General features: G+C 45.0%; 1 protein-coding gene across 1 annotated transcript in view; it reads right to left on the bottom strand.

The window, feature by feature from the left end:
* The window catches only part of fcho2 (FCH and mu domain containing endocytic adaptor 2), a 263593-nt gene that overhangs the window by 100004 nt on the left and 144950 nt on the right, over window positions 1–18639 (bottom strand). The window contains exons 8-9 of the mRNA XM_070885934.1: window positions 2216–2260; window positions 1063–1135 (exon numbers count right to left, since the gene is read on the bottom strand). Coding sequence (XP_070742035.1) covers window positions 1063–1135; window positions 2216–2260 — 118 coding nt within the window. The remainder of the gene's footprint in view (window positions 1–1062; window positions 1136–2215; window positions 2261–18639) is intronic.

The following is an 18639-nucleotide window of genomic DNA, read 5'->3' as shown; positions in this document are numbered from 1 at the left end:
CAGTGAGTTAGAAGCCAGGCATTCAACTAAACAGCTGCGATTGCATAATTTTATCAAAACCAAGATGGAATTATTGCTTTAGATTCATTTCCAGATGTCATCCTATTGTATAGATAGTTTGTTATTCAACAGAGCATGCTAGGTACAGTATGAACTATGGCAAGACAGCTAAATATATGTGGCATTAGACAACTACTACAGCAACACAATTTGTTTTTGAACAAAATACAGGAAAGGATAAATATAACATTTTCAATTTTTTGAGAGATACTGGCTTTTAATTTGAGAAACTAGAGTCAAGGCCCACAATGTAGGACATCACCAAAGTTGAAAAGAGAAAAACAGAAGATTGAGAAAATCACAAAGAAGTTATGATGTGATGCCAAGCTTGTTTTTTAAAAACCTGAAGATTGTTGAAGGGAGGAAAGGCTGAGGGAATAAGAACTTCCACAGTTGGGTGGATACTTTTCTCCCTCCCTTCTAGAGGGCCTGGTTGAGCATAGACTTCCTCCCTCCTTTAGAAGACAAAGTTCAAATGTCAATTGTAATTATGATCTGCTCTCAAGTCACCCATGATATATTTATGCTGCTCTAGTGCCATGTTAGAGCCACTGCCTTCCATCACACAGATCTCACAAAGAAAATCTTGACAGATTTGCTAAGGTTGGTGGGACAAGGAGACCAAAGTTTAAAAAAAAAATAGGTCTTCCCAAGTTAGCTTAGCAAGTTTATCTTTACTGCTGTCACTAGCTGTGAAACACCCTCATGCCAGGAGTTGGTAGTAACAGCAGAGCAATATAAAATCAGCTCTAATTAACACTAACAAAATTTCACAAACATTTTTCTCAATAGAAGAATAAATTAGATGTAAAGTATTGTAAAAACAGTAATGCCGCAGAATGGGTGGCTTTCCGTTTTTTTTTAAACTTGTTTAAAATGCAAAGAATATCTATAGAACATTCTTATAAAATGCTGACAATTTTAACTGCTGTACAACTTCAAGAACATAAAAAAGTCCTATATTTCTGAACATTTTATTATACCATTAAAACAAGAACTCACACTGAATCTGTATCTTTTTCTTTTTTTATTCGCCCTGGTATTCCAAAAGTTTTTCTTCTGGTCTTCTTCACCCCTGTATTACAAATATCGATTAGCAAATCAACAATTGTACCTAAAATAACTAGATCCAATTCTGAAACAAGAAATACATTTCCTTAATGTTCTAAAAAATACAGTTGGGCTCTAGAGATCCAATTTGCCCAATAATTATTGTTAAACAATTCTTAACATGTTCTCTCCTAATTACATAGGCATATTGTATTTTAAAATTGTTCTCTTATAAAATAATTTCTCATATCTCTCATATACATTGAATTGGTTTTCTATATTGCAACAGCCATGCCTGTGGTATTTTCTTCTTCATTGGTTGTCTGAGGAGGAAGGAGGAAAGACGTGAAGGAGGAGAGAGAATGAGCAAGTTGAGAGCGAGCACATGCAAGAAATTGGGGGGGGGGGGAGAAGAGAGAGAGAGAGAGGAGAGAAAAGAAAGGGGTGGGAGCTAGAGTGAGGAGGAAATGGTAAGGGGGGCAAGAAGGCACAGGAGAGAAAACAGAACAGAAACAAATGCATGGAGATAAAGAGGGAAGAGAGAGTGACTGTTCAATGGCAAGGGGCAAGAAGGAGAAAGTGCCTGTATGGACAGGAGGGGCAGGATGGGTGGACAGATCTACGAGGTGGCAAGATGGGAAAGAAAGGAAAAGGAGTGAGAGAATTCAGAGACCATCCTTCATTCTGGCCTCTTGCCATTGAACAGTCTCTCTCTCTTCCCCCACCTTTCCTCCCCTCCTCATACTCGTTCCTGCTTTGTTTTCTTTGTTGACATGGGGAAGAGTTAAAAGATTTTATGGAGGAGAGACACAGAGAGTGCGTGGGGGACTCTATTGAGCAGGAAATGAAAAGAAAGGTGATTAGATACACAGTTGTGCAGGGTGGAGTGAAAGAATTGGTTGCAGAAAGAAGACTCTGTAGAGACGAGAGGGAGTGAAACCTTGTTATGGGTGGTAGATGTTTTGGAGGAAATCTCTGGCTTTGATGAGAGTGTGAGGAACTATTGCCGTCAGGATTTTGAAAGCCAACCTTATAAACACCATATTCTATGAATCATGAGCAACACCACAGCGGCATATAGATTTACTAAAATCAGAAAATTTACCTTCTAGAGCATTGGCTATGTTACATTCTTCAAAATCAACAGAACCTAAAGAAAGAAAACAAATGACCATGTTTCAAATCAAGTTTCCTTCAGAATTAATCATAGCTTTGTAAGCAGAATTGTTCAATTCACGAGTCAAAATACTCATTAACTTTATGATGAAAAGTTAGATGTCTGATTACTTTTATATTTTACATCTTAAAATTTTAATACATTTTCAAACACAGAGATCAGATAATCCCTGTGTGAATGTTTAAAAATGTATAGAGACATTGAAGTTGAGAACGTGGGAATTGTATCGGGACAGTATAAGCTAACAAAGAATTCATGGAGGAATAGCCATGACATCTCAGACTCGAGACTGCGAAATGTTACAACACTAACACATATTGAAACAAAACCCACAGCTTGCAGAAAAACCTCAAGGTCTTATTAAATCATGTTGTTATTAACCTGAAACATTAACAGAAGGTCTTTGTTTAAAATCAGACCATACTTAGGTCGGCTTATGAGTGGACAAAGGGAAAGAGGGATCAAAAGAGATAGGCTGAACTAGGATGTCACTCTAGCCCTATCTTGTTATCTTTTGCCGAAAATGTATAACCATCGTCCCTTTACAATGTAACGTCACTTTGTCCGTAGGAAGTGGGTGCGTTCGAACAGACTTGCATTCCTTCTGTCTGATAAGGTCCCCGATCGGGATTTGCTTTTTAAATAAAAGCTTGCTTTGTTTAATGCACAAACGGTATTCGTTTCAGTAATTTTGCTGAACTAGATTGAGGTAAAAGAATCCAGAAATCAACACCTGCGAAATTATAGCACTGAACTTCCTCTGCTTTGTTTCCAGTTCCTGGGCACAAAGCAGAAAATAAAGGGGCCAATACCAGTTTCCACCCTTTTGTGTTGCCCTGGGATTTCTCCCATAGCAAACATTCAAACATTCAAATCCATTCCTCTTCAGGTAGGAGTAATGCAATGGTATCTTCTTCTGTCTCATTTTCTGCTCCCAACACCAGGCAGCAACCCATTAGAAAGAATGCCGAGAAGTAGTAGGCCTTCGGATTTGCACCTAACCCCCTGCAAATCAGAGGACCTAAAAGACAACGGAGGTCCTGAAAAGGTAAGTGCCTTTTGCTTTCAGATCCCCATAAGATCTTAAGGGCTGTAGGACTATCAGCTGCTTATTTTTGGGCAGAAGGCCCCACAGTCAGTGGCCAATACCAATACCGCTGGTTTCTCAGGTGTGTAGCAGCAATTAGATTTCCACTTGTTTCCAGACACAAGTCCCAGGCCTGCATGGGTACACTGGGTATAGGGTAATCACCTGAACCCACAATTGGGGGTAGGCGACTTACACTCAGTCTAGGAGATGGTGAGGGAAGAGGGTAGAAATCAGCCAATTATTTGTATTTTCAGCAGAAAGTTTAATTGAGTAAGGCACTAAAAATCCACCGTTATATTAGATGAGTCTTTCCATCTAGTTAAATATCAGATTCTTTAAGATAGCATACTAAATCTCAGCAAGATGTTTTTTTTTAAAAAAAAGATTACTCAATGCATCTCATTTATATAACAGCAATTCCACTTTAGTTTGCTCATAATTAGTTAAGAGTTGAATGAAATGAAAAATAAAAATATACCTTCATCTACTATTAAGGTGAAAAAATCCATTTCATGTTCAATTTGAATTCTCAGTACATTGTTTGCTGCATTTCTAAAAGACCTTAAATCAGTAATTTGAGAAACACTCTGGCCAAATGAGCTTTGGATATTTAAGGGTATTAATGTATATTCCTGAATAGACCACAAAATGCGCTTGCGTTACAATCTCGGAAAATAGTCAAACACATCCAAGGTAGGAAAAAAATAAGTTTTGAAAAGGAGGAACAAGACAAATATAGTTCTTGAAAATACAAATGGTTTGTTAAATGTGGATTTTATTTAATTTAGTCAGACATATTTTAATAGCTAGATTAAATGTAGATTAAAAAGGGTGATCATAGATCATTTGTCCTTTTCACATTTAAAGGAATTTAAAAGGCAATTTCTAAATTTAAAGTCAACATTTTAGCTCTTGCCATTCGCTTCCAGTTAGATTCCATAAAAGAAATGGCAGCAAATGTAGTATGTCTATCTGAAAAATAGTACCAAGCAGGAATAGAAATAATCTGCAAGAATGCAGTCCTGAGATGGTTTTAAAGAAAATCTCTAATTTTTAAATAGGATACATTTTTCAAAAATAATACAGTAGCATCTACCTTACTGAGTTATATTGCATTCTTTGCAGCAACATCTTTTAACATTAATATGCATTTTAAGAATAAATCTTGATGAATTTAAACTGGAGTATGAAATATTTGAATGAAGGACTGAACACATCAATTGGGAAATTCTGCCATTTTTGGGAGGGATGTAGAAAATGGCTCTACAGCTATAAAAAAAATTCTCAATGAAAATATACCACTAGCTATTTGAACGATAAATGTTCCTATTAGTTCAATCTATGCTTCAAATCATTTAGAACAATTTATGACAAAACTGCCTCAAACGCCAACATTTGTGGCATTGTGGGAACTAAAACAAAAAAATTGCCAATATTAAAAAGAGGTTGTTCAAAAATGTAAACAGACAACAAACCAATTTTTATAACGAGATATGTTTTTGAGCCATGAAATCACGCATGAAAGGAAAGTTTTAAAATTGCATATGCTTCAAATGTTGCTTGAAGCGACAAAGCCTTTGCGTGACTGGCTTAGAGCCAGTTGACAACTCAGCTGGATATGAGTGCACATTCTGACCCCCCTTGCAGCGCGTCACTTCTGAATTGTTTCCGCAGTAGAAAGTTTATTCAACCTCTCTCTTAAAAGCACTGAACCGCCCATCATTTTGCTATTTAATCTTGGTAAAACATGTTATTTTTCTGATAGCACTGAAGCCAGAGTGCACTTCTTAATGAACAGCTTGATACAGGAGGAATTTGAAATGTTTTAGTCTCAATTAATTCTGTCAAAACAAATGGTAACTGTTGGTACTTAGATGTTGAGCTTGCACACAAAGGTCAATTTTTGTATACATAAAACACATCCAAGCAATTTCGAATTTCAGTGTCTGATGTCTTCCATGTCTTTTCATAAAGAACAGAAAATTTCAGTTGCATTTTTAAAAAAAGACATACCACGATAGCTGTAGACCAATATGCACATATATTATTAAAAAGCCAACATTTTTTTTTGCATTAGAACTAGGCAGCTATATAAATTATTTATGGTACTTTAAGCAAAAATAAATGAGAAACTAGTGTATAAAATTATATATGTAATCAAAAACCTATGGACAAAGATTATTTTCACATTTTACCATTCTTCATTTATATTGGTATGTGCATCTACAACTTGAAAAGAGTACCTACAAGAGGATTAGTATGTAATTTCATTTCTAGTGTCGTTGCAAAATCCATTCTGAAAGATACATCTTCCTCTCTTTAAAGAAAATAATTGAAAATAAATAATATATTCATTAATTCCCATTAGTCAGACACCAAATCTACTACATCAGTAAATTATTGGTTAACTGCCAGAAACCAAGATTACTTTGAATAGACTTGTGCATCATTTATACTGTAGCAGCCAATGCAGTTTCAGATTCATTTTAACAGTGGTGTGAATGCGGAAGAGAAAAGCTTTGCATACATCTACTCAAATATATACAAAGAACAGACAGCTTAGTCTGTACTGTATATAACTGAAGGCATAACTAACTCTTTTGACCATTAGCAATTTAAAAGCAGTGCAGTGGGCTGATCAAGTTTGAAGTCAACTACGTCGGGGGGGGAGGGGTGGGTGGTGAGATCACCATTTTTGGATTGTCTTACCACTAAAAAATTTACAGGCACTTGGTATTGGTGGGATAAAAGATAACAAACATGCCATACTTGTGTCAAATGTGCAAAATAACTGAGACATTAATCAGAAACGCACCAGATGGTACATCAATTGATTCAAGAAACTCACAAGACACTTTAATTCAGTGTATAACTTTAATAATACAAAGTCCACCCCAACTTAACCAATCGTTATCGTCATAGCTTGATATTAATACTATGACACATAAATATAGAAAGAGTAAAAGGATAGTCAAAGGAAGGGTGGGCCAATTAGGGAGCAAAAAGGAAATCTTCTTGTGGAGGCAGAAGGCATGCATGAGGTACTAAATGAGTACTTTGCATCTGTCTTCACAAAATAGGATGCTGCCAATGTCATTGTAAAGGAAGAGGGTGTAGATAAACTGGATAGGATAAAAATAGATCAAGAGATGGGTACTTAAAAAGTCAGCAGTGCTCAAAGTCTAAAGCAGAAAAGTCATCTGGTCCGGATGGGATGCATCTTAGATTGCTTAGAGAAGTAAGGGTGGAAGTAGAGGACGTTCTGTCCACAATCTTGGATATGGGAACCGTGCCAGAGGACTAAAGGGTTGCAAATGTTATGGGAAGAGAGATCAACCTAGTAACTATGGGGCCAAGTTTCGGCCTGAGTTGCTCCTGTTTTTTTTGGAGCAACTGGTTTAGAATGGAGTATCTTAGAAATTGCAATTCTCGGCATTTAGTTTGCTCCAGTTCCAGTCAGTTAGAACAGTTTCAGTTTGGAACAGATTTTTTTTTCAAAAGGGGGCGTGTCCGGCCACTTATGCCCGTTTTAAAAGTTTAGGCAGTGAAAACTTACTCCAAACGAACTTAGAATGAAGTAAGTGTAGATTTTTTTACGCTCAGAAAAACCTTGCCTACACTTAGAAAATCAGGCGTAGGTTACAAATCAGGCGTAGGGAATGGGGGCGGGGTGTTTAAAGGGAAGTTTACAAACATTAAACACTTCAGTTTTACAAATAAAGAGCCACCATCAATAATAAATGATAAATACATTAAATCAACCAATAAATCAAGCAAAAAAAAATTAATAAAAATTTTTTAAAAATCAATAAATAAAACATTTTCTACTTACCGACTGCAGCACTGGGAGCCCTGCAACAACATGCTGGGATGGCCCTCCCCCCCCAGTTTGTCTCTGTCAATGTCTATCTCTCACTCTCTGTCTGTCAGTATGTGTTTCTGAGAGGGGTGGAGGGTGAGGAGGGGGTGGAGGGTGAGGAGGGGGTGGAGGGTGAGGAGGGGGTGGAGGGTGAGGAGGGGGTGGAGGGTGAGGAGGGGGTGGAGGGTGAGGAGGGGGTGGAGGGTGAGGAGGGGGTGGAGGGTGAGGAGGGGGTGGAGGGTGAGGAGGGGGTGGAGGGTGAGGAGGGGGTGGAGGGTGAGGAGGGGGTGGAGGGTGAGGAGGGGGTGGAGGGTGAGGAGGGGGTGGAGGGTGAGGAGGGGGTGGAGGGTGAGGAGGGGGTGGAGGGTGAGGAATGGAGGGTGAGGAATGGAGGGTGAGGGATGGAGGGTGAGGGATGGAGGGTGAGGGATGGAGGGTGAGGGATGGAGGGTGAGGGATGGAGGGTGAGGGATGGAGGGTGAGGGATGGAGGGTGAGGGGGGTGAGGGATGGAGGGTGAGGGATGGAGGGTGAGGGGGGTGAGGGATGGAGGGTGAGGGGGGTGAGGGATGGAGGGTGAGGAGGGTGAGGGATGGAGGGTGAGGGATGGAGGGATGGAGGGTGAGGGATGGAGGGATGGAGGGTGAGGGATGGAGGGATGGAGGGGGAGGGATGGAGGGTGAGGAGGGTGAGGAGGGTGAGGAGGGTGAGGAGGGTGAGGGATGGAGGGTGAGAAGGGAGGGATGGAGGGTGAGAAGGGAGGGGTGGAGGGTGAGAAGGGAGGGATGGAGGGTGAGAAGGGAGGGATGGAGGGTGAGAAGGGAGGGATGGAGGGTGAGAAGGGAGGGATGGAGGGTGAGAAGGGAGGGATGGAGGGTGAGAAGGGAGGGATGGAGGGTGAGAAGGGAGGGATGGAGGGTGAGAAGGGAGGGATGGAGGGTGAGAAGGGAGGGATGGAGGGTGAGAAGGGAGGGATGGAGGGTGAGAAGGGAGGGATGGAGGGTGAGAAGGGAGGGATGGAGGGTGAGAAGGGAGGGATGGAGGGTGAGAGGGAGGGATGGAGGGTGAGAAGGGAGGGATGGAGGGTGAGAAGGGAGGGATGGAGGGTGAGAAGGGAGGGAGGGAGGGTGAGAAGGGAGGGATGGAGGGTGAGAAGGGAGGGATGGAGGGTGAGAAGGGAGGGATGGAGGGTGAGAAGGGAGGGATGGAGGGTGAGAAGGGAGGGATGGAGGGTGAGAAGGGAGGGATGGAGGGTGAGAAGGGAGGGATGGAGGGTGAGAAGGGAGGGATGGAGGGTGAGAAGGGAGGGATGGAGGGTGAGAAGGGAGGGAGGAAGGAAGGAGGGAGAGAGGAAGGAAGGAGGGAGGGAGGGGGAGGAAGGAAGGAGGGAGGGGGAGGAAGGAAGGAGGGAGGGGGAGGAAGGAAGGAGGGAGGGGGAGGAAGGAGGGAGAGGAGGAGGGGGAAGGGAGGAATAAGGGAGAGAGGGAGGGGGAGGGGAGGAAGGAGGGAGGAAGGAGGGAGGAAGGAGGGAGGAAGGAGGGAGGAAGGAGGGAGGAAGGAGGGAGGAAGGAGGGAGGAAGGAGGGAGGGGGGAGGGAGGAAGGAGGGAGGGGGGAGGGAGGAAGGAGGGAGGGGGAGGGAGAGGAAGGAGGGAGAGAGGGAGGGGAGGAAGGGAGGGGAGGAAGGAGAGAGGGAGGGAGGGGGGAGGAAGGAGGCAGGGAGGTGGAGGAAGGAGGGATGGAGGGGGAGAAAGAGAGGGAGTGGGAGGAGAGAGAGAGGGAGGGGGAGGAGAGAGAGAGGGAGGGGGAGGAGAGAGAGAGGGAGGGGGAGGAGAGAGAGAGGGAGAGAGAGGGAGGGGGAGGAGAGAGAGAGGGAGGGGGAGGAGAGAGGAAGGGGAGGAGGGAGGAAGGGGGAGAAAGGAGGGAGGGAGTAAGGGGGAGGAAGGAGGGAGGGAGGGAGGGAGGGATGAGAGGGAGGAGGGAGAAGGGAGGGATGGAGGGGAAGAAGGGAGGGAGGGGGCGGAGAGAGGGAGGGAGGGGGCGGAGAGAGGGAGGGAGGTGGAGGAGAGAGGGAGGGAGGTGGAGGAAGGAGGGAGGGAGGGGGAGGAAGAGAGGGAGGGAGGGGAAGAGAGGGAGGGGGAGAAGGGGAGAAGGGAGGGAGGGAGGGGGAGGAAGGAGGGATGAAGGGGAGAAGGGAGGGATGGAGGGGGTGAAGGGAGGGAGGGGGAGGAAGGAGGGAGGGAGGGAGGGGGTGGAAGGAGGGAGGGAGGGAGGGGGAGAAGGGAGGATGGGATGGGGATGAGGGAGGGATGGAGATGAGGGAGGGATGGGGATGAGGGAGGGATGGGGATGAGGGAGGGATGGGGATGAGGGAGGGATGGGGATGAGGGAGGGATGGGGATGAGGGAGGGATGGGGAGGGAGAGAAGGGAGGGGAGGGAGAGAAGGGAGGGGAGGGAGAGAAAGGAGGCTGAACGGGCCGGGCCCAAGACTTGATTTAAAGGTAGGTGGCCGAGGGGGGGGTCCGGTCCGGGGACGTGAGTCGAGTCGGGTCCGGGGGCTGGGGGGAGCGGTAGTCGAGTCGGGAGCGGGGGTTCGGTCCTGCAGGGTGGGGGGGGGGGAAAAAGAGAGTCGGGTCGGGTCGGGAGGAAGCAGGAGCTGGGCGTGGGACGTGCAGCCTGATCCACACAGCCCCAGTGAGGCCATTCAGCCAGGGCTCGGGGCTGCATGCTTTGGGCCCCTCCCACACAGTTTTGGGCGCCTGTAGCTACTTGCACATACGCGCCCACTGTAGCGCGCCTGTGCAGAGGTCCCGGCACTGTTTTCAGCGCAGGGACCTGGCTCCGCCCCCCACAACTCGTGCTGCGCCGCACCCAGATCCAGAGGACCTGCAGGGAGCCGGAGAATCGGTAAGTATTTTTTAGGCGCACTTTCTGGCGCGAAAAGCCGGCGTCCAGGTTGGGGCTGCGCTGTTCTAGGCGCGGCCCGAAACTTGCTCCCTATGGACCAGTCCACCCAACATTGGCAGTGGGGAAACTTCTAATGACCATAATCCGGGACAAAATTAATTGCCGCTTACAAAGACATGGGTTAATAAATGATGGCCAACACAAATGTGTTAAAAAATCGTGTTTAACAAACTTGATTGAGTTCTTTGATGACATAACGGAAAGGGTTGATGAAGATAGTACTGTTGATGCTGTATATATGTCCCCTCAAAAGGCATTCGAAATTTAATGCAGATTTGAAGTAATTAATTTTGGTAGGAAGAATATGTAGAGGCATATAAACCAAAAGGTGGCGCATAAACATAGAGATCAGGGGTAATACAAAAGAAAGGAAGTTACACTTTTATAAGTTAAAATTTAGGCCTCAGCAAGGAAATTAAACCTTTATAAATCACTGTTTAGGCCTCAGTTGGAGCGTGGTGTCCAATCCTGGACACCACATTTTAGGAAGGCTGTTAAGGCCTTGGAGAGGGTGCAGAGGAGATTTACTAAAATGATACCAGGTTTGAGGGACTTCAGTTATCTGGAGAGACTAAAGAAGCTGCAATTGTTCTCTTTAGAGTAGAGATGGTTAAGGGGAGATTGAATAGAGGTGTATTATGAAGGATTGTGATAAAGTAAATAGAAATCATTTCTACTGACAAGAGGGCCAGTACTGAGAGGACACAGATTTAAGGTAATTGGCGGAAGAACCAGAAGGGAAATGAGGGGGAAAAAAATCATGCAACGATGGACCAAACGGCCTCTTTCTGTGCTGTAAATTTCTAGTTGTTATGATCTGGAATGCAGTGTCTGAAAGAGTCGAGGAAGCAGATTCAATAGCAACTGTTAAAAGGGAATTGGATATACAGGTGTGACATCTGAAATCCGGAAACCTCGGGACTGAGGCCGTTCCGGATTTTGGAACGTCTTTGCCTGGGCCGAGGAAGGTAAGTGCGGGGGGGGGGGGGTCGGGTCGCCGGAGGAGGTCAGTCGGGCCGCTGGAGTTCTGGAGGTCAGTCGAGCCGAAGGAGGTCGGTCATGCTGCCGGAGGTCAGGGGTCGGCCGGGCTGCCGGAGGGGGAGTCGGTTGGGCCAAGCGAGGTTGGTCGGGCCGCCAGAAGTCGGGGCGGGGCGGGGGGGGGGGGGGGAGGGGTCGGTCGGGCCGAGGCCGGTCAGGCCACCGGATGTGTCAGTCGGGCCGAGGCCAAGGGAGGTCGGTCAGGCCGAGGCTGGGGGAGGTCGGGCAGCCAGAGGTTGGGGGGAAGTCGGGCCGAGGCCAGGGGAGGTTGGTCGGGCCGCCGGAGGTTGGGGGGAAGTCGGGCCGAGGCCGGGGGAGGTCAAGCGTCCGGAGGTCGGGCCAAGGCCCAGGGAGATCGGGTCAGGGAGTCTGGATTTCGGAACATTTTCCGGTTTCCGGATGACCCCGCCACAAATTGGCCCGGTGTCCGGATTCCGGAACATTCCCGATTTTGGAACTCCGGATTTTGGAGGCTGCACTGTATACTTGAAAAGGAAACATTTGCATGGCTATGAGGAAAGAGCAAGGGGGTGAGGTTATTAGATAGCTCTACCAAAGTGCCTGCACGGACACGATGGGCCAAATGGCCTCCTTCTGTGTTGTATGATTCTGTGACACCTATTCTATTACAAGTCATAAGTAATTGCATTCTCATGACTTGAGACACCTCGGCTGGGTCCTGTTCTCCCTCAGAGAGAGCTAATTGATCTACTCCGTCATCTTCAGATAATCATCCCTATTTTAACTTTGAGCCGACTGGGGGTGCTCAGATCACATGATTACGTAAGAGTAGAATCATAGGAACTGCAGATGTCCCATTGTTATCCATGCTCTCTCAATGTTGTAGACAGGTCATAGCTACCCTAATCTTTCCCATGCCTATGTAACCTGAGTTTCCCTGTGCCCCTTCGTGTGAGCATCTTGGCTGCCGTTCTGGATTCAAGCCCATTACTTCTATCCTAATGTTTCCTTCTTTGGCTCGGCATCTGTTTTTGTCTGATTATACTCATGTGAAATGCCTTGGGACAGCTTACTACGTTAAAGGCACTTTATAAATGGAAGTTGTTGTTGTGCACGGAGATTATGTCTTTCTTGGTCTGGTATTTTCTATTACCAGTCTGGTTCTACTTTTTTAATTTTACCTTCCTGTTCTATCAAAAACATGTTTCCTTGTGGCTTTGTCAGCAAAAGTCTGTTAGACTATATGACTAGTTGCATGTATTAAATCAGACCAATATGCTTAACTGTGCTAAATGCTAAAAACCTATATAAAAAGCATTTATTTTGCAACAAAGTGGAGTAGGAATATAGGAACAGGAATAGGCCATTCAGCCCCTCGAGCCTGTTCCGCCATTCAATGAGATCATGGCTGATCTGCAATCTAACTCCATATACCTACCTTTGACCATAATCCCTTAATACCTTTAATTAACAAAAAGCTATCAATCTCCGATTTAAAAATTAACAATTGCTCTAGCATCAATTGCCGTTTGTAGAAGAGTTCCAAATTTCTACCCTTCGCGTGTAGAAGCGTTTCCTAACTTCACTCCTGAAAGGTCTGGCTCTACTTGTTAGACTATGTTCCCCTAGACTTAGAAACCCCAACCAGCAGAAATCATCATCATAGGCAGTCCCTCAAAATCGAGGAAGACTTGCTTCTACTCCAAAAATGAGTTCTTAGGTGACCGAACAGTCTAATACGGGAATTACAGTCTCTGTCACAGGTGGGACAGACAGTCATTGAAGGAAAGGGTGGTTGGGAAACATAGAAAATAGGTGCAGGAGTAGGCCATTTGACCCTTCGAATCTGCACCACCATTGAATAAGATCATGGCTGATCATTCCCTCAGTGCCCCTTTCCTGCTTTCTCTCCATACCCCTTCATCCCCCTAGCCGTAAGGGTCATATCTAACTCCCTCTTGAATATATCCAATGAACTGGCATCAACAACTCTCTGCGGCAGGGAATTCCTTAGGTTAACAACTCTCTGAGTGAAGAGGTTTCTCCTCAACTCAGTCCTAAATGGCCTACCCCTTATCCTAAGACTGTCCCCCCTGGTTCTGGACTTCCGCAACAACGGGAACATTCTTCCCGCATCTAACTTGTCCAGTCCCGTCAGAATCTTATATGTTTCTATGAGATCCCCTCTCAGCCTTCTAAACTCCAGTGTGTAAAGTTGATCCAGTCTCTCTTCATATGTCAGTCCAGCCATCCCAGGAATCAGTCTGGTGAACCTTCGCTGCACGCCCTCAATAGCAAGAACGTCCTTCCTCAGATTAGGAGACCAAAACTGAACACAATATTCCAGGTAAGGCCTCACCAAGGTCCCGTACAACTGCAATAAGACCTCCCTGCTCCTATACTCAAATCCCCTAGCTATGAAGGCCAACATACCATTTGCCTTCTTTACCGCTGCTGTACCTGCATGCCAACTTTCAATAACTGATGAACCATAACACCCAGGTCTCGTTGCACCTCCCCTTTTCCTAATCTACCGCCATTCAGATAATATTCTGCCTTCATGTTTTTGCTCCCAAAGTGGATAACCTCACATTTATCCACATTATACTGCATCTGCCATGCATTTGCCCACTCACCTAACCTGTCCAAGTCACCCTGCGTCTCAGCGTCCTCCTCACAGCTCACATCGCCACCCAGTTTAGTGTCATCTGCAAACTTGGAGATACTACAGTCAATTCCTTCATCTAAATCATTAATGTATATTGTAAAGAGCTGGGGTCCCAGCACTGAGCCCTGCGGCACTCCACTAGCCACTGCCTGCTATTCTGAAAAGAACCCATTTGCCCGACTCTCTGCTTCCTGCCTGCCAACCAGTTCTCTATCCACGTCAGTACATTACCCCCAATACCATATGTTTTGATTTTGCACACCAATCACTTGTGTGGGACCTTGTCAAAAGTCTTTTGAAAGTCCAAATACACCACATCCACTGGTTCTCCCTTATTCACTCTACTAGTTACATCCTCAAATAATTCCAGAAGATTTGTCAAGCAAAATTTCCCTTTGATAAATCCATGCTGACTTGGACCGATCCTGTCACTGCTTTCCAGATGCGCTGCTATTTCATCCTAAATAATTGATTCCAACATTTTCCCAATACTGATGTCAGACTAACTGGTCTATAATTACTCGTTTTCTCTCTCCCTCCGTTTTTAAAAAGTGGTGTTACATTAGCTACCCTCCAGTCCATAGGAACTGATCCAGAATCGATAGACTGTTGGAAAATGATCACCAGTGCATCCACTATTTCTAGGGCCACTTCCTTAAGTACTCTGGGATGCAGACTATCAGGCCCCAGGGATTTATCAGCCTTCAATCCCATCAATTTCCCTAACACAATTTCACGCCTAATAAGGATATCCTTCAGTTCCTCCTTCTCACTAGACCCTCGGTCCCCTGGTACTTCCGGAAGGTTATTTGTGTCTTCCTTCATGAAGACAGAACCAAAGTATTTATTCAATTGGTCTGCCATTTCTTTGTTCCCCATTATAAATTCACCTGAATCCAACTGCAAGGGACCTACGTTTGTCTTTACTAATCTTTTTCTTTTCACATATCTATAAAAGCTTTTGCAGTCAGTTTTTATGTTCACGGCAAGCTTCCTCTCGTACTCTATTTTCCACCTCCTAATTAAACCCTTTGTCCTCCTCTGCTGAATTCTAAATTTCTCCCAGTCCTCAGGGTTGCTGCTTTTTCTGGCCAGTTTATATGCCTCTTCCTTGGATTTAACACTATCCTTAATTTCCCTTGTTAGCCACAGTTGAGCCACCTTCCCTGTTTTATTTTTACACCAGACAGGGATGTACAATTGTTGAAGTTCATCCATGTGATCTTTAAATGTTTGCCATTGCCTATCCACCACCAACCCTTTAAGTATCATTTGCCAGTCAATTCTGGCCAATTCACACCTCATACCATCGAAGTTACCTTTCGTTAAGTTCAGGACCCTAGTTTCTGAATAACTGTGTCACTCTGCAGCTTAATAAAGAATTCTACCATATTATGGTCACTCTTCCCCAAGGGGCCTCGCACAACAAGATTGCTAATTAGTCCTTTCTCATTACACATCACCCAGTCTAGGATGGCCAGCTCTCTCGTTGGTTCCTCGACATACTGGTCTAGAAAACCATCACTAATACACTCCAGGAAATCCTCCTCCACCGCACTGTTACTAGTTTGCTTAGCCCAGATTAAAGTCACTCATGATAACTGCTGTACCTTTATTTCACGCATCCCTTATTTCTTGTTTGATGCTGCCCCCAACCTCACTACTACTGTTTGGTGGTCTGTACACAACTCCCACTAGCGTTTTCTGTCCTTTGATATTCCGCAGTCCCACCCATACCAATTCCACATCATCCAAGCTAATGTCCTTCCTTACTATTGCATTAATTTCCTCTTTAACCAGCAATGCCACCCCGCCTCCTTTTCCTTTCTGTCTATCCTTCCTAAACGTTGAATATCCTTGGATGTTGAGTTCCCAGCCTTGGTCACCCTGGAGCCATGTCTCTGTGATGCCAATTACATCATAACCGTTAACTGCTATCTGCGCAGTTAATTCGTCCACCTTATCCTCGCAGTGAGGCACAGAGCCTTCAGGCTTGTCTTTCTAACACACTTTGCCCCCTCAGAATTTTGCTATAATGTGGCCCTTTTTGCATTAGGTTTCTCTGCCCTCCACTTTTACTTTTCTTCTTTCTATCTTTTGCTTCTGCCCCCATTCTACTTCCCTCTGTCTCCCTGCATAGGTTCCCATCCTCCTGCCATAGTTTAACTCCTCCCCAACAGCACTAGCAAACACTCCCCCTAGGACATTGGTTCCGGTCCTGCCAAGGTGCAGACCATTCGGTTTGTACTAATCGCACCTCCCCCAGAACCGGTTCCAATGTCCCAGGAATTTGAATCCCTCCCTTCTGCACCACTCCTCAAGCCATGTATTCATCTGAGCTATCCTGCAATTCCTACTCTGACTAGCACGTGGCACTGGTAGCGATCCGGAGATTACTACTTTTGAGGTCCTACTTTTTAAATTTAGCTCCTAGCTCCCTAAATTCATCTTGTAGGACCTCATCTCGTTTTTTACCTATATCGTTGGTACCTATGTGCACCACGTCAACTGGATGTTGACCCTCCCTTTTCAAAAATGCCCTGCACCCGCTCCAAGACATTCTTGACCCTTGCACCAGGGAGGCAACATACCATCCTGGAGTCTCGGTTGCAGCCGCAGAAACGCTGTTTGCCGCATGTTCCTTCCGCTGCCTGCATGCTCTCGGTGACGAGACTCGAGGTGCTGAGCGCCCTCCCAGATACACTTCCTCCACCTAGGGCGGTCTTTGGCCAGGGACTCCCATGTGTCGGTGGGGATGTTGCACTTTATCAAGGAGGCTTTGAAGGTGTCCTTGAAACGTTTCCTCTGCCCACCTTGGGCCCGCCTGCCATGTAGGAGTTCCGAGTAGAGCGCTTGCTTTGGGAGTCTTGCGTCAGGCATTCAAACAATGTGGCCCACCCAGCGGAGCTGATATAGTGTGGTCAGTGCCTCGATGCTGGGGATGTTGGCCTGGTCAAGGACACTAACGTTGGTGCGCCTGTCCTCCCAGGGGATTTGCAGAGACATTGTTGGTATTTCTGCAACGATTTGTGGTGTCTACTGTATATGGTCCACGTCTCTGAGCCATACAAGATCAGAATCTCAAATCAGCAGAAATAGTTTCTCTCGATCTACCTTATCTGTTCCCCATAATATCCTGACAACTTCGATCAGATCACTCCTTAACCATCTAAATTATAGGGAATAGGACCCTAATTAATGCAATCTCTCTTCTTAACTTAACCCTTGAACTCCGGGTATTATTCTGGTAAACTACACTGCACTCCCTCCAAGGCCAAGGCATCCCTCCTCAGATGTGGTGCCCAGAACCGCTCACAGTACTCCAGGTGGTCTAACCAGGGTTTTGTACAGCTGCAACACAACTTCTACCCCACTGTACTCTGGTCCTTTAGATATAAATGTCAGCATTCCCATTCGCCTTTTTGATTATTTTCTGTACCTATTCATGACACTTTAATGATCTATGTACCTAAACCCCTAAATCTCTTTAAACGATCATTTTTTAGCTTTTCACCATTTAGCAAGTACTCTGTTCTATCCTTTTTATGTCCAAAGTGGATGACCTCACATTTGCTACATTGAAATCCATTTGCGAGAATTTAATCCATTCACTTAATCTATCGATATCCCTTTGTAAATGTTATGCTTTCATCTACACTGCCTACAATGCCGTCCATCTTTGTGTCATCGGCAAATTTGGATTTATGATTTTCTATGCCATATCTAAGTAATTAATAAATATTGTGAATAGTTAAGGTCTCAACACAGATCCCTGCGGGACACCACTAGTCACATCCTGCCAATTTCAGTACCTACCCATTATCGCTACTCTGTTTCCTAACGCTCAACCAATTTCCTAACCAGGTCAATAATTTGCCCTCAATTCCATGGGCTTCTACCTTAGATAACAGTTTCTTATGTGGGACTTTATCAAAGGCCTTCTGGAAGTCCATATAAGTAACATACATAGACATTCCCCTGTCCACTACTTTAGTCACCTCTTCAAAAAATTCAATCAGGTTTGTCAGGCATGACCTAATTTTCACAAATCCATGCTGGCTCTCTCAGATCAACTGACAATTTGCGACGTGTTCAGTCACCCTATCCTTAATAATAGACTCTAGCAATTTCCAGGAAAATAAACGACTTGCATTTATATAGCGGCTTTCACGACCTCAGGACTTCCCAAAGCACTTTACAGCCAATGAAGTACATTTTGAAGTATAGACATTGTTATAATGGTTATGGGATAAATTTTGATCAGGATACCCAGGGAGAACTCCCCTGCTCCTCTTCAAAATAATGCCATGGGAACTTTTACATCCACCCGAGAAAGCAGGCAGGACATAACTTGGTTTACTGACTCTTTTTTGAAAGACACCACTTCTAACAGTGCAGCACTCCTTCATAATAAGTGTCAATCTGGATTGTGCACTCACTCTCTGCAGTGGGACTTGAACCTTCCAACTCAGAGGTAAGAGTGCTATCACTGATAAGATCATAATTTGAGATCGGAATCAGCCCATCGTGCCTGTGTTGGCTCTTTGAAAGAGCTTTCCACTTCCCTGCTCTTTCAACATAATCCAGCATTTTTTTCTTTTTCAAGTATTCATCCTTTTCCCCTTTGAAAGTTATTATTGAATCTTCCACCACCCTTTCATTTCAGGCAGTGCATTCCAGATCATAATAACTCAGTCAATTTTTCCCCCTGCATGTCACCTCTGGTTCTTTTGCCAATTACCTTAAATCTATTACTGACCTCTTTGCCACT

Source organism: Pristiophorus japonicus, chromosome 1 (genome assembly GCF_044704955.1).
Source record: "Pristiophorus japonicus isolate sPriJap1 chromosome 1, sPriJap1.hap1, whole genome shotgun sequence".
Taxonomy (NCBI): Eukaryota; Metazoa; Chordata; class Chondrichthyes; family Pristiophoridae; genus Pristiophorus; species Pristiophorus japonicus.
This window is presented reverse-complemented; position numbering and strand designations above follow the sequence as displayed.